The 20,342-nt window shown below is 36.5% G+C and overlaps 1 protein-coding gene across 2 annotated transcripts in view; it reads right to left on the bottom strand.

Annotated features, from left to right (window-relative positions):
• The window catches only part of LOC136037903 (cubilin-like), a 70,603-nt gene extending 55,768 nt beyond the window's left edge, over positions 1-14,835 (bottom strand). Inside the window, exon 1 of one of the 2 annotated variants that reach the window (XM_065720759.1) lies at positions 14,732-14,835. In XM_065720759.1, the coding sequence (XP_065576831.1) occupies positions 14,732-14,770 (39 nt within the window). In that variant the 5' untranslated portion in view covers positions 14,771-14,835. Of the gene's footprint in view, positions 1-3,296; positions 3,427-14,731 lie in introns of those variants that run through there. The other variant, XM_065720758.1, reaches the window with a different exon arrangement.
• Between the last annotated feature and the right edge of the window lie 5,507 nt (positions 14,836-20,342).

The following is a 20,342-nucleotide window of genomic DNA, read 5'->3' as shown; positions in this document are numbered from 1 at the left end:
TGACATGCCTTGCATTTTCCACCAATGTGCTTTTATATATGGGAATGTAACATTTTAACTGTATACAGACACATTTTAATTAATTCCTACTCCCCCCTACCGCTTTCAACATTTATCTGAAACCTCCGGAAGAGTAAGCAGTTTGCCGATTGAAATGTACTTCTGCAATAATCTACCCTACCCCCACCTAAACAATGATTCACCCCCTATTATAGCTGATACATAGTTACAGATCACCAAAGGTAGCCTAAATTCATTACAAATAAAGTGAATCAACTTGGTCAAAATCATCTACAAAAATTGTAAATTTTGAAAAAATATACCGTTACAGAAAAAAGAAAATTGAAATTTAGTTTAGAGATCAGAAAAAGTTTAGGTTAGAAGAAGGCCCCATGGTTAAGAAAGCATTTAATGAGGTGCAATGCAGAAAATATTGGAAGTTTGTGAAGAAATCTGTTGGAGGGACTCGGAAAAAGGGTGAAGTCTCTAAAGCGACAAGTTGGACCGAACATTTGGAATGCTGGTACAAAATGCTGTAATAGATGAGCCATCAGGGAAGAAATTTTCAGATTTGGATGAATTTCTGGTTCAACCATTGAATGAGGAGGGTTGAAAACTGGTTACTTTGTAGTAAGGCTGATCATATCAAGAGTCATTAACTTAATTTAATAAAACCACATAAAAGACGCAAAAATACAAACTGTTTAGTTTGGAAAAGTTTTGAAATAACCAGGTAAATTTTTCGAAACTACAATTCAGGTAAATAAGACTGAAATATGAAAGAAGATGGCAAATTTGAATGAAGGATTGATACCAGGAACTAAAAGGTATATTTCGAAATCTAGGGGATCTTTGGGGGCAAATAACCCCCCCCCCCCACTTGTTGGCACCACTAACTGTCTGATCTTGATGCAGGGTATTCTGTGGAATTTGCCACAGAGGTTGGATATATCAAAGCTAATAATGGCTCCCAGAGTCATGCCCAGGGGTGAATCACCCTGGAAATATGAAACACCGAATGATGCCACAAGTAAAGTTCCCTTGAGGAGCAATCTAAGGTGGTAGAAATAATTTTTCTTGCTAGCACTGGTTTTGAGAGTCAAATGGTACTTATCACTGATCGCTGGCGAGTAATGGGTGACCTTTTACTGTTTCGAAATAACCAATATACAGAGATAAGAGGTTTTCGAAATAACCAGGTAATTTTTTGAAAATACAATTCAGGTAAATAAGAAAGAAATATGAAAGGAGATGGCGGAAACGAATGAAGGATCGACACCTGGAACTGAAAGGTGTATTTTGAAATCTAAGGGGGGATATTTGGAGGGGGGCAAACAGCCCCCGACCCCTTAGTTGGCCCCACTAACTGTCTGATCATGAAGCATGGTATTATGTGGAATTCACCACGGAGGTTGGATGGACTGGAGCTAATAATGGATCCCAGAATCATGCCCAGCACCCTGAACTTATGAAACGCCCAATATTGCCACAAGAAAAGCTCCTTCGTGGAGCAATTTAGGGTAGGAGAAAAAAGTTCTCTTGCTAGCACCGGTTTTGAGAGTCAAATGCTACTTGTCACTGATCGCTGGCGAGTAATGGGTGACCCTCTACTGTTTTGAAATAACCAGTTTACAGAGATAAGGAGTTTTCGAAACAACCAGGTATTTTTTGAAAATACAATTCAGGTAAATAAGAACAAAATATGAAAGGAGATGGCGAAAATGAGTGAAAGATCAGCACCAGGAACTAAAAGGTGTATTTCGAAATCTAGGGGGGAATCTTTGGGAGGCCAATACCCCCCCCTTAGTTGGCACCACTAACTGCCTGATCATGTGGCAGGGTATTCTATGGAAATCACCAAAGAGGTTGGATAGATCGAAGCTAATAATTGCTTCCAGAATCATCCCCAGGGATGAATCATTCTGGACACATAAGCTCCCTTGTAGATCAGTCTAGGGTAGGCGAAAGAAATTCTCTTGCTAGCACCGGTTTTGAGAGTCAAATGCTACTAGTCAGCGATTGCAGGTGTGTAATGGGTGACCTTCTACTGTCTTTTGAGGGACGAGATTTACCTGAATATTCTGGTACTAAGCTGGAGATTGGTGCTTTTTGGATGGGGTTAGAAACGATGGTAACCACCTTTAACAAAAAAGGTTCTTTTACAAAAGGAAAAAGAGTTAGGAAAGTTTAGTATCAATATAAATCGTGCAATGGAGGGGGCACAAATAAACCAGTGGATATTGAGGTTACATTATGTTCTTAGTTTGGGGAGCGAGGTGGAGGCAATGGGGTTTTTGCGTCAAAACCCCCTACTCAGTTTGTTTTTACTCTACCCATACTAACAACAATGTTTATAAGCCAAGACTTAATAAGAAGGAATTGAAACCCATAAATCCGGCAAGAGGAAAATTTTCACACTTATCGATAAGAGAATATATTTGGGTGGAGTATAAGGCCAAAGAGGATCCTTATTGGTGGAGACAAGAATTTAAATGAGCTTTTGTAAAGAACTAGAAGGGTTGAAGGAGGACATGTTTCAGGGGTGATTTGAACAAAAGGAATGGATTAATGGCGCACAAAGTGGTCGAAATTCTATAAGTATGATACAGTTTGGAAAGTTAGCTGACAAACATATGGCACAGGAGGATTATTTTCTTTAATTTGTTCATCCAATTGGCGTTCAAGGGTGCGTTTTTGTTTCCCAAATTTTATGTCTTTCTGTATCTGTGAGTTACCCAGGGTTCATAAAGGTTTTAGTGATAACAGACACATGTTATATTCTCCCACTGTAAAACATGATCATTGCTAAAGTAAGCCCCTTTAAAACTAACCTCTCTCACGAAAAGAGGACAGCCTCCCTAATAAAAAACGTTTTCAAGATGAACTTCAGGCTCAGGTCTTCGGGTAGCAGCTCAATCTATCGACCCTCGCGAAAGACCAAACCATAACGTGTCACCTCATAAAATCTAACTCCAGGCTGTCCTTTTACACAATCACTGTTATACATTCAGGAAAGTCAAGGGGGGGAATGCATTTTTCAAAATCTAAGGGGGAACAAATTTGTTCTTTTTTCAACATTTGAATGAGGATGCCCAAAAAGGAATTTTTCCACCCCCCCCCTCTCCCAAAAAAGAATTTGTAAAATCTAGTGGGGCCATTGAATCGAGGGAGGACACTTGCCCTAATTGATGCTTCTGTATATAATTCAAAGAAAATATTAGATATAGAAGTACATAATGTTATTCTCATTATTACTAGTTTATAAAAGTTCTAAAGTAGGAAATTTCAAGACTCACATCTACTACTGGGTTAACTGTCAAAAAGAAAAGAAGAAATAATCTCATTAATGTGTCCATATTAGCAATCAGAACTCAACTAATTTTCCTTGAGGATCTTCAAATAATTCCCTAAATCTCAAGCCCATAAAGTAGGTGGGTGTCAACAATATCGGGAAGTAAATATCAAACAAAAGTTTCCTTACTCATCCTCATATCTTAAATACATGTTTTTTTTCCGTTTCCGAATGTGTAACAGGAAACAAATTTAAACTAAGCATACATTTGACGAAAGACGTTCCATAGACCAAGGTCCACAGTGGAGGCGTCAAACGTCAACATGATTCAAAGCATACATTTCCATTTCAGCAGAGCTAGCTACAAGTTAGAGATTAGGGGAATTTACAGCCCGGATTTAACTTAATTTACAATAGAAGTAAGATAAGACCTAATCAAAGAGTCCTCTGGTAGAAATCCACCGGAACTTATTCTTTTATGGCTATTTTATTTTACTCAAATTTCATGATCATTTTTTTTTTAATATTGAAGGTTTCCCGGAAAAAAAGGCAAAATCTGCTCTGAATTAATTTTATTAAACAAAATTTAAAACAAAAACACATTTAAATGCTAAATGCCTGACCCATGAGAGGATCCACAATCAAAATCCTAAAAAACAGTAAAATTAGGAACTAATTTTTATTCGCACGAAACCTACCAAAAGAAAAGCTGCATAACAGGAAAAAACCCTTTACCAATGGTAATCAACCAAACAGTCTGTGGTAACAAACTATAAGTAAGGAGTGACTCGAGCCAATAGTGACCAAATTCTAATTAAACAGTGCTGATAACAATTAGTACCTCAAAACAATTGGCCTTTTATGCTGACTCCAGATATGTGTAAATTCATCAAGTTTAATATTACCCATCAAAAGCTACGAGCCGGAGAGAATTTACCTGATTTAAAAAAAAAACCAAGAAGGCAAATAATCTTAATGAAAATTACACCATTAGATTCAGCATATTAAGTACCTATTAAAAAGATTTAAAGCTCCAGACTATAAATAAGTAAAATTTTATACTTTTTTCCAGAAGACATTTCACAGATGCGTGTTAATTTGTTTGTTTGATTATTTTTCTAGGGGTGAACGTATTGAACTGATAGTCCTAGAAAATCGGACAGAGGGCTTATTCGAAAGGACATTAAAAGCCATAGTGCCGTTTTAACGTGGTCAAAAAGATTGTGCCGCGGGAGAGTGGCGTTTTCGACCATTTTGTGGAGCCAAACTACGATTTTGTCAAAAAGGGATTAACATAAGATTAAAAACTCTGAAATAGCCAATCGATTTAAAAGTGTAAAAAAACAAAAAACATATATTGAGCTTCCCAGTTGCTGAGGAAGTAATACCGTACCGTGGCGCATTTGTTGCTTAAAAGTCATGCAGTCTATATAAGATTAAATAAAAAAAAACAAGTTTTTTAAATGAAAGTAAGGAGCGACATTAAAACTTAAAACGAACGGAAATTACTCCGTATATGAAAGGGGCTTTTCCTTCTCAATGCCCCGCTCTTTACGCTAAAGTTTGACTCTTTCTCTTAACTCTACATTTGAAACAGCAAAAACGTTAGCGTAAAGAGCGGGGCGTTGAGAAGGAAAAGCCCCTTTCATATACGGAGTAATTTCCGTTCGTTTTAAGTTTTAATGTCGCTCCTTACTTTCATTTAAAAAACTTGTTTTTTTATTTAATTTCTGAACGTTTTTGAATCAATGCATGTTTTGATTTTGGCTCTCCGCAGAGGAATAATTAAAACGAAATTTGTATATTTATTTTTTTTGGCTAAAGGGCTTTCTCATAATTTTGATCGAATGATTTTGAGAAAAAAAAAAGCGGAGGAGGAAGCCTAGTTGCCCTCCGATTTTCGGTTAATTAAAAAGGCAACTAGAACTTTTAATTCTTTACGAATCTTTTTATAAGTAAAAGATATACGTAACTTATAAATTAGCTTCCGTAAAGAAATTTTGTATTTTCATGTTTTTATTACATATATGAGGGGGTTCGCCCCCACGTCAGTACCTCGCTCTTTACACTAAAGCTTAAATTTTGTCCCAATTCATTAAGAATGACCCCTGAATCACAAAAGCCGCAGAATAAATAGTTGAAATTACTAAAAATACTTTAGCGTAATGAGCGAAGTATTAGGAGGAGGTGAGCCCCTCATATGGGTAATAATTTCTGTTCGTTTTAAGTTTTAATGCTGCTGCTTACTTCCAGCTGAAAAAGAAAAACTTTTTCATATTTATTTTTTCATTGTTTTTTTTTTTAAGTAATGCTAGTAAATCCTGCGCTCCCTTCATGGAAATTTTCGTCCCCCATGACAAATTCCTCGATGGAAAGTTCCCCCAGCATATCCTTTCTTCTGAAAATCCTCCTGAAAACGCCTGTACATTTCCCAATAACCATTACTATATGTAAGCAGTGGTCAAGGTTTTGAACTTGTAACCCCTCCCACGGGGACTGTGGGGAAGTAAGTCGTCCCCAAAGAATAGTTATAAGGTTTTTCGACTACGCTGAATAAATGGCTATCTCAGAATTTCGATCCGTTGACTTTGGGAAAATAATTAGCGTGGGAGGGGGCCTAGGTGCCCTCCATGTTTTTGGTCACTTAAAAAAGGCACTAGAACTTTTCATTTCCGTTAGAATGAGTCCTCTTCTTCTACAGTATTCTTCTACCCCCTAAACTTCTACAGTAGGGTTCTCTGATACGCTGAATCTGATGGTGTGATTTTCGTTAAGATTCTATGACTTTTAGGGGGTGTTTCCCCCTATTTTCTAAAATAACGCAAATTTTCTCAGGCTCGTAACTTTTGATGGGTAAGACTAAACTTGATGAAACTTATATATTTAAAATCAGCATTAAAATGCAATTCTTTTGATGTAGCTATTGGTACCAAAATTCCATTTTTTAGAGTTTTGGTTACTATTGAGCCGGGTCGCTCCTTTACAGTTCGTTACCAAGAACTGTTTGATAAATGGCTAATATGGATATTTATCTTAATAATTTATTTAACCAAGTTGATTCACCTTTTTTCTTATGAAAATATGTGGTGTAACACTGAGCGTTAGTTATTAAGGAGGAGGGGTGGTGGGCCATTGCTTATTTGGGGGGAGGGGTTGCCAGATGCCTTAAAGGGAACATTTGAAAGCTCAAATTGTTTAACTCTCCATGAGCTTTCAGATAAATGTAGAAAGGGCATAAGCAGGAATTAAGAGGAGCATAAGCTTTCATTTTCATTCATTTGGCCCGAGCCTAAATAAAGGTATTGCGGGATGATACCACTCTTCTTATTGCAGAAAATGCCTCTGACCTTTATTTTAAAGGTAAATTGAGCTAAACTGATTTGCTTCATTTTTTATAAAATTATATAGTGACGTGTAAGTATGCATAAGCTACTATGAAGATCGAGCAATGAGTCATTCTTTAGCCGGGGGAGGAGAGGGGTAAGATGCTTCAGTGAGTGCATTTTAAACCCCAAACAACTTTCACTGATCTTTAAGATAAACATAGAATGAGTTTTTGGGAAAGGATTTTTGGTTTTTTCTAATCCCTCGTGATTTCCGGAATATTATTGGTCTACGCCTTTATTATTGGTGCTAGAGAGGAAGGGGTTTAATGATGCCCTTCCCATTGCAACAATACTTTCCTATATAGCAGAAAATATTACATTCACATGCCTACCCGCACAGAGGTGAAAAAGGTGAGGCGAGGCATCATGAGACTCACCAGGAAATTTATTGGGTGGACAGTTTGACATTTGACAAGCGCTATCATAAACTTTGTTTAGAACTATTTTAAATGGTAATGTTTCTCTTTTTCTCTTTGTATACAACGTTCTAATGTGTTTAAACATAAGTATACAGTGTATTTAAACATCAGATAACCCTTTTATACAAGCCCCCTTTATAGATAACCCTTTCATAGAGGCCTTCTTTTATATATAACCCTTTTATAGAGGCCTCCTTTATAGATAACCCTTTTATAGAGGCCTTCTTTTATATATACCCTTTCATAGAGGCCTCCTTTTTAGATAACCCTTTTATAGAGGCATCCTTTATATATAACCCTTTTATATAGGCCTTCTTTTATATATAACCCTTTTATAGAGGCCTCCTTTATAGAAAACCCTTTTATAGGGGTCTCTTTTATAGATAACCCTTTTATGTAGGCCCCTTTTATAGATAACACATTTATAGAGACCCCCTTTATAGACAACCCTTTTATAGAGGCCCCTTTAAGGACAACCCTTTTACAGAGGTCCCTTTTATAGATAACCATTTAAAGAGGCCGCGATGGCTTCAACTATGTAGAAGATCAAAAGCCACGCATAATCCATCCACATTAACAATAATAGCCTCATGCGGCCACCCAAACTTTTGTAATAATAATATTATTAAAACTTACTCAATAAAACTACTGCTCGTCGAAAATTTTGACTAAATATTCAAATTCGTCCAGAATTTTAAAAAGAATCCAACATTTTAGTCAAAAATGTTTCAGGCAAAAAAACTTTTCCATGCTGACAAATAGTCTGCGCTAATCTTAAAAACTCTAACTTCTCTAGAAATATTCAAAACTTATATAATAACACATTTCGTCAATTTACGAATACTTAGGGGAGGAGAATATAATTTATTTCTCAAAATCTAGGGGGAGGCAGTTCGATGCTTTTCCTACGAAAATACTTAAAAAGGAAATTTCAATGAAAATACCAAAAAGGCTACTTTTCAAAGTCTAGACAGGGAAGCAAATCTCTTCCCCCTCCAATTAATACTCCTGGTGACTATGTTTGTATCTACTAAATACTGGCTGAATTTTCCTTGTTTATGATTATGTTCATTGCACTGCTATATCTTCCAATATGTTCATTACACTTACATAAGGATACGTATATGGTTTTCCATTTGAAATCATTCTCTGTTTGCATTTGCTAAATACTGGCTGAATTTTCCTTGTTTATTATTACTGCATCCCAAATACATATTTATTTTCATTTGCGCGTGTTTAACCGGAAAAGAATTAATGCAAGCATTTATCAACAATATTAACACATTGCAAGCTAATGAGAGTATGGAAAAGGGACACTCGTAAAATAGAATGAAACTAGAACAGAAAAGAGTGAATAAAAAAAAATCTTTAAGAGGAAACCGATGGTTAAACTTCCTAAAGATACGAATGTTTATAGCAGGCTTCGTGTGCAAGAAGGAACAGCTCCACCCCCCCCCAAAAGGAAATCTTGACCTTTTCAAGATACTTCCTTTCATATCCCTCGAATTTCGCTTATTTTTTGGCACTGTTTTAGTCGCCCAACCATTAATGTGCAAAAGATGGATATTATCAGTACTAAAAATACCTATATATTTTATTACCTTTCTTTTTGGGATGGAACATCAAGTACTTATTTCAATGGATAGCAACAGTGGTGAGAATTCGTATAATTACAAGGCGGGAGAGCAAAATATATTTAAGGGACAAATTACCCCCTCCCCCATTGAAGCCTCTGGGTAGTTATTTTGGCAGATTATTAAAGAGCTTATTTCTACCTCAATTCAACTTTACATCTTAATAAATAATATATTATCATAAATGGTAAAGAGCAGCGTCACTAAATTTAGATTATAGTTTTGTTCTCAAAACATTTTTTCTTTTTTATTCAAAAACATTAAACCTCTTGTCAATCCCTTATGATAATTAAAAAAAAATTCAACTTAAAGTAAGGAGCAGGACTAAAACTTAAAAAGAACAGAAATCATTACGTATATAAAGGGGGCCGGCCAATCCTCAACACCTCAGTCTTTACGCTAAAGTTTTTTAGAGCTTTTAAAAAAGGATCTTAATGTTCTAATTAAACGGCTCTTGTGTTTCAGGAGTCATTCTTAAAGAATTGGGACAAAATTAAAACTTTAGTGTAAAGAGCGAGGTCTTGAAGAGGGGGCAACCTACTTATATACCTAATAATTTCTGTTCGTTTGGAGTTTTAATATTGCTCCTTACTTTCACTTGAAAAAATTCGATTTTTATTTTATTTCTGATGGTTTTTTAAATAATGCCAAGAAATCTGGCCCCACCTCCATGGAGAAATCCCCTCCCACGGAAAAATCCTCCAGACAATTCAATGCCGGTGAAAATTTGCCCTGGACAATGATTCTTAACCGCTCTGCGATTATAATTGAGACGGAAAAGAGAAAGCGAGACATATAAATGGTATTTTGTGTAAGAATTCTGGAAAATTCCCCCAGTATATAATTTCCCCTTACAAGCTCACTCCCTGGAAACTTCCTTCCCCTTAGAAAATTCCCCCTTAGAAAAGCCCCCAGCAGAAAATCTCCCGCCACGCGAAAATGTATGCATACATCCCAATAACAAATACTATGCGTAAACAATGGGCAAATTTTATAGCTTGAAGATTTTTCCCCTGTGGTTTGGGGGGAGGGTCATGTAATACCCAAAGGTATAGTTATTGGGCTTTTCAACTATGGTGAACAAAATGGCTATCTAAAAATTTTGATCGGGTAATTTTGGGAAAAAAGGACGGGGGAACGGGGGACAGAATCTAGTTGCCCTCCAATTTTTTGGTCACTAAAAAAAGCAGTAGAACTTTTAATTTCCGTTTGAATGAACCTTCTCCCGATGTTCTAGGACCACTGGGTCAATACGATTCACCCCAGGTGAGAAGAAAAAAACTAATAAACATGCATCCGTGATCTTTCTTCTGGAAAAATACAAAATTTTACATTTTTGTAGATAGGAACTTGTATTGTAGATACAACAAGGTTCTCAGAGACGCTGAATATGATAGTGTGATTTTAATAAGATAACTTGACTTTTAGAGGGTGTTTCTCACTTTTTTGGAAATCAGGAAAATTTTCTCAGGCTCGTAACCTTTAATGGGTAAGACTAACGTAATGAAATTTATACATTTGAAAAAAGTATAAAAAGCCAATTCGTTTGATATATCTATTGGTATCAAAATGCCGCCTTTTAGAGTTTCAGTTACTATTGAGCCGGATAGCTCCTTAATTAGAGTTCGTTACCACGAACTGTTTGGTGTTTGGAAGATAAGACTTTGGATTCCAACATCGCTTACGCTATGTTTTAAAGGCCCAAGTTAGACCTTTTTCGCCAAAAAAAGGTTGGCCGTCTTTTTGCTCACTAGTAAAATTTACATTATCAAACTTAACTGTTTTATAATTATTATGACTAAAATGGAGCTTGTATCAGTCATATATTAAATTTAAAAAAAACAGTTATTTCTGCTCAAAGTGAGGAGCAATATCAAAACTTAAAACGAACAAATATTATATCGCATATGAGGGGGCCTGCCCCTTCACTAACCCTTGCTCTTTACGGTAAAGTTTGACTTTTTGCCACAGTTCTTTAAGAAAAATTGCTCAAACACAAGGGCTATATCAAAAGACATATCAAAGATACATCAAAAGAATTGGCTTCTTATACTTTTTTTTCAAATGTATACATTTCATTAAGTTTAGTCTTAGCCATCAAAGGTGACGAGCCTGAGAAGATTTTCCTGATTTCCGAAAAAAAGGAGAAACACCCCCTAAAAGTAAAGTGATCTCAATGAAAATCACACTATCAGATGAAGCGTCTCCGCAAACCTTATTATATAGGTGTTATGCTCCTATCTGCAAAAATGCGAAATTTTGTATTTTCGCCAGGAGAAAGATCGAGGATGTGTGTTTTTTTCCAGGGGTGATCGTATCGACTCAGTGGTCCTAGAATTTCACAAGAAGGCTCATTCTAATGGAGATTAAAAGTTCTAGTGCCCTTTTTAAGTGATCAAAAAACTGGAGGGCACCTAGGCCCCCTCCCACGCTCATTTTTTCCCAAAATCAACAGATCTACATTTCGAGATAGCCATTTTGTTCAGCATAATCAACAAGACCTAAGAGCTCATATGGCACTTGTGACGAGGTAAGAAGAGCTAAGAGCCAAGAGATCATATGGTATGAGCTCTAGCAAAATTCTATGAATCAACAGATTGATTTAAAAGGAAAATAAGAGGCTTAATGCCGGTCAGGATTTAAAATAAGAGCTCTGAGTCACGGAGTCACGATGTCCTTCTAAATATCGAAATTCATTAAGATCCGATCACCCACTCGTGTGTTATAAATACCTAGTTTTCTCTAATTTTTCCTCTCCCTTTAGCCCCCAAGATTGTTGAATCTGGGAAAACTACTTTATCAAGTCAATTTGTGCAGCTCCCTGACACGCCTACCAATTTCCATAGTCCTAGCACGTCCAGAAGCACTAAACTCGCCAAATCACTGAACCCCTCCCCCAAAGAGAGCGAATCCAGTACGGTTCCGTCAATCACGTATCAAGGACATTTGCTTTTTCTATCCACCAAGCTTCATCCCGATTTCTCCACTCCAAGTGTTTTCTAGGATTTCCCCATCCAAATCCCCCCAATGGCAAAAGATCTGGTCGGGATTTGAAATAAGAGCTCTGAGACATGCATTCCTTCTAAATATCAAATTTCATTAAGATCCGGTCACCTATTCGTAAGATAAAAATACCCCAATTTTCACGTTTTCCAAGAATTCCACTCCCCCCCCCCCCGATGTCACAATGTTCCAAGAGATCCTCCAACTCCCCCCAACGTCACAGGATCTGGTCGGAATTTAAAATTAGGGCTTTAAAGCGCAAGATCCTTCTAAATATCAAATTGCATTAAGATCTGGTCATCCTTTCGTAAGTTACAAATACCTCAATTTTCAAAATTACACCCCCCCCCAACACCACCAAAGAGAGCAGATCTGGTCTAGTTATGTCAGTAACGTGTCTTAGACAGGTTTTTATTCTTCCCATCCAGTTTCATCCTGATCTCACCGCTTTGAGTATTTTTTTAAGATTTCCAGTTACCCCCAACTGCCCCCCCAATTACGCTGGATCCGGTTGAGATTTAAAATAAGAGAGCTGAGTCAGGAGGTCCTTCTAAATATGAAGTTTCATGAAGATCCGATCACTCCTTCGTAAGTTAAAAATACATAATTTTTTCTAATTTTTCAGAATTAACTCCCCCACCCCAATAGAGCGGATCCGTTCCAATTATGTAAATCACGTATCTAAGACTTCTGCTTATTTTTCCCACCAAGTTTCATCCCGATCCCTCCAATCTAAGCGTTTTCCATAATTTTAGGTTCCCCCACCCCAAACTCCCCCCAATGTCACCAGATCCGGTCAGGACTTAAATAAGAGCTTTGAGACACGATATCCTTCTAAATATCAAATTTCATTGAGATCCGATCACCCGTTCGTATGTTAAAAATATCTCATTTTTTCTAGTTTTTCAGAATTAACTTCCCCCCCAACTACCCCAAAGAGAGCGGATCCGTTCCGGTTATGTCAATCATGTATCTAGGACTTGTGCTTATTTTTCCCACCAAGTTTCATCCCGATCCCTCCACTCTAAGTGTTTTCCAAATTTTAGGTTTTCCCCTCCCAACTCCCCCCCAGTGTCACCAGATCCGGTCGGGATTTAAAATAAGAGCTCTGAAACACAATATCCTTCTAAATATCAAATTTCATTGAGATCCAATCACCCATTCGTAAGTTAAAAGTACCTCATTTTTTCTACTTTTTCAGAATTACCCCCCCCCCCCAACTACCCCGAAGAGAGCGGATCCATTCCGTTTATGTCAATCATTTATCTAGGACTTGTGCTTATTTTTCCCACCAAGTTTCATCCCGATCCCTCCACTCTAAGTGTTTTCCAAGTTTTAGGTTCCCCTCAACCACCCCCCCCCCCAATGTCACCAGATCTGTTCGGGATTTAAAATAAGAGCTCTGAGACAAGATATCCCTCTAAATATCAAATTTCATTGAGATCTGATCACCCGTTCGTAAGTTAAAAATACCACATTTTTTTCTAATTTTTCAGAATTAACCCCCCCAACTGCCCCAAAGAGAGCGGATCCGTTCCGGTTATGTTAATCATGTATCTAGGACTTGTGCTTATTTTTCCCACCAAGTTATCCTTCCAAACATCAAATTTCATTAAGATCTGATCAACCGTTCGTAAGTTAAAAATACTTCAATTTTTCTATTTTTCCGAATTAATGGGGCCCCCACTCCCCGCCCCCCCAGATGGTCAAATCGGGAAAAAGACCATTTCTAATTTAATCTTGTCCGGTCCCTGATACGCCTGCCAAATTTCATCATCCTAGCTTACCTGGAAGAGCCTAAAGTAGCAAAACCGGGACCGACAGACCGACAGAATTTGCGATTGCTATATGTCACTTGGTTAATACCAAGTGCCAGAAAAAGCAAGTTTTTTTTTATCCGCAAGTTAGGAGCAAAATTAAAACTTAAAACAAACAGAAATTACTCCGTATATGAAAGAGGTTGTCCCCTCCGCAAAGCCTCCCACTAGGAATTGAAGGATGAATGTCCGCGTCTTGACATTGTTGCCCTACATTCCTAGTTAAGAAAAAAAGGAAAGCTAGAAAAATCTGAATAACCTATCCTCATTATTTTGTAGGGCAAAGTGCCTAGGGAAAAACTCCCGGGTTAAAACATTTGAGCTGAAGCGACGGAATTTGACAAATGTAGCATGATGATAATGTAACAATTTAAAACTTAATCAGGATCAGAAGAAATTATCAGAAATGAAGTATTTACATCAGGTACTTTTTTCTATATATAAGCTAGCATTGTCACTCCTTAAAAAATAGAAGAAAAAAAAGATATAAGGATATAAGAAAAATTAGTAGAACATAGGCTTACTTTCTAAAATATATGAACTGTATATTAGTTGTTTTGTGGGAATAACCCTTCGGTTATTTTTTTACATACCCCCCATTTTAGTTTATTGCAGGGAAGGAGTGAAACCCTAGGTCCTGTGGTTTTACTAAAAGTACGGACCTCAGACCGAATTTATAAATACGACATTATACTATGAAAACCTGACTGTACAGGTTTCAAACTCATATCTCCACAAATGTGGAATTTTTTTGCCAGAAAACGGATAACGGATGCGTGTTTATTTGTTGTTGTTTTTTCCCAGGGGTGATTGTATCGACCCAGCAGTCCTAGAATTCCACGACAGGGCTCAATCGAACGGAAATTAAGAGTTCTAGTGCACTTTTTAAGCGATCGAAATAATTGGACACTCTCTTTCCCCGTCCACACTCTTTTTTCCCAAAGTCACCGGAGCAAAATTTTGAGTTCAGCAGAGTGGAAATATCTAATAAATGTCTTTGAGTCCTCAAATGTCTTTGAGGACGACTTAATTCCTCACAGCCCCCGAGGGAAGGGCCGCAAGTTATGAACTGCCCATTGTTTACACATAGTACTGGTTATTGGTAAGTATACAGACATTTTCAGGGGGACTTTCTATTGGGGGGGGGGTCGGGGGATTTGTTTACGTGAGATGATCTTACCTTTCTTTCTTTCAACTTTGTTAATATCAAATAATCCATACATGCATCTCTTTTAACATCTCCAAAAAAGGCTCCATGGCCTGTGAACGTAAGGAAAAAGATTACAATCTCATCTATCAATATTCATAATACAAAATAAGGGAAGTAAACAAAGAGAGGAGAAAAAAATAACAAAAAAAAAGAAAATGCAAATGTTTATAACAATCTCTTTTTTTAATTATTTACACTCAGTTGAACTGGCAAATATACTACTTTTTTACTTTATGTATATATATATGTATATATATATATATATATATATATATATATATATATATATATATATATATATATATATATATATATGTCTTCGGCTTCTGTATGTAATTAAATTAGAAAAAAGTTCCTACAACTGAAAGTAAGGAGCGATATTAAAACTTAAAACGAACAGAATTTGCTCCGTATATAAAAGGGGCTGTTCCCTCCTCGACGCCCCGGTTTTTACGCTAAACTTTGACTCTTTCTCTAAACTCTACTTTTTAAAACAGTAAAAAACTTTAGCGTAAAGAGCGAGGCGTTCAGAAGGAAAAGCCTCTTTCATATACGGAGTAATTTCTGTTCGTTTTAAGTTTTAATATCGCTCCTTGCTTTCAGTTAAAAAAACTTGTTTTTTATTTATTTAATTTCTAAACGTTTTTAAATTAAGCCACGTTTTGATTTTGGCTCTCCGCACAGGAATAATTAAAACAAAATTTGTATATTAACTTATTTTTATGGCTATATGGCTTTCTCATAGTTTTGATCAGACGATTTTGAGAAAAAAGAGCGAGGGGGGGTAGACATAGTTGACATAGTTACCCTCCAGTTTTTCGGTTATTTAAAAGAGCAACCAGAACTTTCAATTTTTTACGAACGTTTTTATTAGTAAAAATACGTAACTTACGAATTAGCTTACGTAACGAACTTCTATATTCGTATGTTTCTATTACGTATATGAGGGGATTCACCACCTTGTCAGTACCTCGCTCTTTACAATAAAGCTTTAATTTTGTCCCAATTCCTTAAGAATGACCCCTGAATCACAAAGGCTGTAGAATAAACAGTTGAAACTCATAAAGTTATTTTAGCGTAAAAAGCGAGGTATTAGGAGGAGGTGAACCCCTCATATACGTAATAATTTCTGTTCGATTTAAGTTTTCATGCTGGTCCTTACTTTCAGTTGAAAAAAAATCTTCATATTTATTTTTTTAATGTTCTTTAAAAAAGATGCTAAAAAATCCTGCGCCCCCTTCATGGAAATTTTCTTCCCGCATGACCAATTCCTCCATGGAACGATCCACCGCATAACGCCCTCCCCTCAACGCCCCCTAACCAAAATAATCCCCCTGAAAGCGTCTATACACTTCCTAATAACCATTACTATGTGTAAACACTGTCAAAGTTTGCAACTTGCAGCCCCTCCCACGGGGACTGTGGGGGAGTAAGTCGTCCCCAAAGACATAGTTATTACGTTTTTCGACTATGCTGAATAAAATGGCTATCTCAAAATCTTGATCCGGTGACTTTGGGAAAAATTAGCGTGGGAGGGGGCCTAGGTGCCCTCCAATTTTTTGGTCACTTAAAAAGGGCACCAAAACTTTTCATTTCCGTTAGAATGAGCCCTTACACCACATTCTAGGGCCAATGGGTCGATACGATCACCCATGGAAAAAAAAAAAAAAAAATAAACACGCATCCGTGATCTGTCTTGTGGCAAAAAATGCAAAATTCCACATTTTTCAAGATAGATGCTTGAAACTTCTATTGTAGGGTTCTCTGATACGCTGAATGTGACGGTGTGATTTTCGTTAAGATGCACTGACTTTTAAGGGGTGTTTCCCCCTATTTTCTAAAACAAGGCAAATTTTCTCAGGCTCGTAACTTCTGATGGATAAGTCTAAACTTAACGAAAATATTTAAAATCAGCATCAAAATGCAATTCTTTTGATGTAACTATTGTTACAAAAATTCGGTTTTTTAGAGTGTTGGTCACTATTGAGCCGGGTCGCTCCTTACTACAGTTCGTTACCACAAACTGTTTGATCGGCTGGTGGTTGTTATTAAATAAAAAAAAAAAATCAACTTTTTTCCAAATGAAAGTAAGGAATAACATTAAAACTGTAAACCAACATAAATTATTACGTATATCTTATAAAGATCTTTTCTTCATTCATTTGAGAATTGCTCAACTTGTGACTTTCATTTTTATAAAAATTGTTTCGACCTCTTTGGCAGTTTTTTTATTATGACTTATAGTAAATTAGTTCCGCAAATATTGATAATTTAAGTTACGTGAAATAATCTTTCCATAAAGAAATTTCTCGTGGGGGAAACGAATTTTCCATGGAAGGGAAGCTAGATTTCCCAACATTATTTAAAAAACGATCAGCAATTAAATAAAAACAAGTTTTTCAACTGAAAGTAAGAAGCAACATTAAAACTTAAAAGCGAACAGAAAATATAATGTAGATAAGATGAGTTGTCTCTCCTCAATAGCTCGTTCTTACGCTAACGTTTCTTTTTAACCTTTAAAAGAGGTTATTATCATACTTAAACAGCCTTTGTGATTCAGGAGTCATTCTTAAACAGCTGGAACAAAAATCAAACTTAGGTCATTATTAGTTAAAAAAGTAAAAATAAAATGCCTTTTTTTATAAATTAAAAAACGTTTCTTTTTAACCTTTAAAAGAGGAGGTTATTATCATATTTAAACAGCCTTTGTGATTCAGGAGTCATTCTTAAACAGCTGGAACAAAAATCAAACTTAGGTCATTATTAGTTAAAAAAGTAAAAATAAAATGCAATTTTTTTTTATTATTCATATACGGTGAGCCAAATTCAAAACCCGCATTAATTCAAATAAAAAATTAAATAAAAAACAAGTTTTTTTTTAACTTTAAGTATGGAGCGACGCTAAACCTTAAAACGAACTGAAATTATTCCGTATATGAAAGGAGCTGTCACCTCCTCAACGCCCCGCTCTTTACGCTAATGCTTTCAGTTGTTTTAAAAGTAGAGTTGTGAGAAAGAGTCAAACATTAGCGTAAAGAGGGGGGCGTTGAGGAGGGGACAGCCTTTTTCATATACGGAATAATTTCCGTTCGTTTCAGGTTTTGATGACGCTCCTTGCTTTCAGTTACACAAAAACTCGTTGTTTGTATTTGTTCAATCAAAGCTGGCTTAAGTTTCCCTCAAAATATAAGGTCAACTATTCACTTGGTTTTAAACGGATGGCTAATAAGGCCAAGCACCTAGCACACATCATGTTTGTATTTTAATATTCCTTAGTCCCATTCATTCTGAACTTCCCCCACTCATTCAGAAAGTTTGTGATATCGTCAGCTATTTTAGGCAAGGTACTGCTGCATTTGATAAATTAAAAAGCCTCAAATGACCATTAACAGCTCAATCTCCAGAAAAGCTCGAGCCAAAGTCAGACGTTAATAAACGATGCAATTTGGAATGAAACTATTAACATCTTTGCAGCGGGACAGGGGCAAATCTCCAACATTTTCATTGGGGAAGGGGAGCAAGAGAAGTCTATATCTGGATAGTCAAGGGGCATGGGCTATAAAATAATCTTTTTCTTCAAATTATTGGGAGCAAACGTCTTCCTTGCCCCCAAACGACGCTCTGCAACGGAACAGAGTTGCAAATTGGACTTTAAATTCTATAGCCATTTGAATATATAACGACAGAAGTTTCTTCTGACGAACATACCTCAATTTCAAAGGTTCTCCCTCTTAAAAAGGCACAGAATCAACAATTTGACGTCCTCAGAAGGTACCGATAAAACTAAGCAGGACCATCTCCAACAAAACATCGCCTTATGTTTTGGTAGCCTAAAAATGGTGACTTCGCTTGGTACCCAGGGTTCGAATTCAGCTTCAGAAAGTCCCCAAAAGGCTCAGAATTTAATTCCGATGATGAAACTTTTCGAAAACGTTTCCATAATAATCCAAACAAAAAGAAGAGTAGTTCCCATGGGTTGCAAAGTGCTGGTATAAGTGTTGGATGGTTTCGCTTCGTACCCAGGGTTCGAATTCAGCTTCAGAAAGTCCCCAAAAGGCTCGGAATTTAATTCCGATGATGAAACTTTTCGAAAACGTTTCCCTCAAAATATAAGGTCAACTATTCACTTGATTTTAAAAGGATGGCTAATAAGGCCAAGCACCTAGCACGCATCACGTTTGTATTTTAATATTCCTTAGTCCCATTCATTCTGAACTTCCCCCACTCATTCAGAAAGTTTGTGATATCGTCAGCTATTTTAGGCAAGGTACTGCTGCATTTGATAAATTAAAAAGCCTCAAATGACCATTAACAAAAAGAAGACAAACAAAAAGAAGAGTAGTTCCCATGGGTTGCAAAGTGCTGGCATTAGTGTTGGATGTTTTCTTCCTCTTGTCTGGATGGGAAGGAGGTCCTTTAAGAAGGACTCCTGGAACTCTACGTTGTTTAATTTGGACAATGAGAAGCTTTTCTTTAAGTAATAAAAAGCTTTAGCGTAAAGAGCAAGGTGTTGCGGAGGAATAAACCCCCTCATATAGGTAATAATTTCTGTTCGTTTTAAGTTTTAATGTTGCTCTCTACTTTCAGTTGAAAAATTAGTTTTTTTATTTAATATCAATATAAAACGAACAGAAATTAATCAAACAAACTTTTTCCACAAAATAAGTTTTTCAAAGAAAATTAAAAAAGTAAAGAAGTCCATTAAACCAAAAATGAGCAATAATAGAATAAAAAAAAATAGATGTTTATTTTCAGTTTAATATACATAAGCTGATATTTATTCCTTAAAATATTAACAATTTTTATCTATTAAAGCTGTATAAGTGATAATTTATTTTTTTTTCAGTAAAGCGCAAATTATGTTCTGGCCTTGAGAAGGCCTACGGGTTGTGAGCCCTACTCATGTTAATTTCTGCTCGTTTTTAGTTTGATTTGGATACAAGAAATCAAATAAGGTCCAAAAACAAACTGGAAACTATGTGTGGGGCGTACCCCTCTAACATTCCTGAGGAACTTTTTCGCTAAATGGTAGTCATATTGCACCTTATTTGAACTACAATGAAACAAGGACTTTCGATTTGTGTAATTAGAGACACAAAGTTGATTTGTGACTCCTCCAAACCTAATCCTCCTACCATCAGCTTTTTGTAGAAAATGCATATCTTGTCCCAAGTTTGAACAAGAACCACGCACTGGTTTTCAAACTGTGCGATTGAAGAGTGGCCAAAGTCACCCACTACCCCCCCCCCCAGCCACTGAATTCACCCCACTTGTTTACAGGGGCGGCACGCCTCCCCATGTGTTCATTCAGTCAGTAAAATAAGTAAAAAAGTCTGTAAAAAAATGGCACAAAGCGCCACTATTCTACCGGTTGAATATTTTTTATTAGGACTAATCAAGCTGATGACAACAAATCAATGAAAAGAGATCAGTCTCAGTGGGTGAAAAAAAATTCTAATTATCACTAAAACCATCCGTTGAACATGACCTACCGATCAGTAAAATTCATTGCCCCCTCCCTCCCTTCCAAAAAAATTTGGTCAGTAAAACCTCTACTTACTTTTTCTTAGGACATACTATT

Source organism: Artemia franciscana, chromosome 17 (genome assembly GCF_032884065.1).
Source record: "Artemia franciscana chromosome 17, ASM3288406v1, whole genome shotgun sequence".
In the NCBI taxonomy this organism is placed as follows: domain Eukaryota; kingdom Metazoa; phylum Arthropoda; class Branchiopoda; order Anostraca; family Artemiidae; genus Artemia; species Artemia franciscana.
Note: the sequence above shows the minus strand (reverse complement) of the source record. Positions and strands in the feature narration are given on the sequence as shown.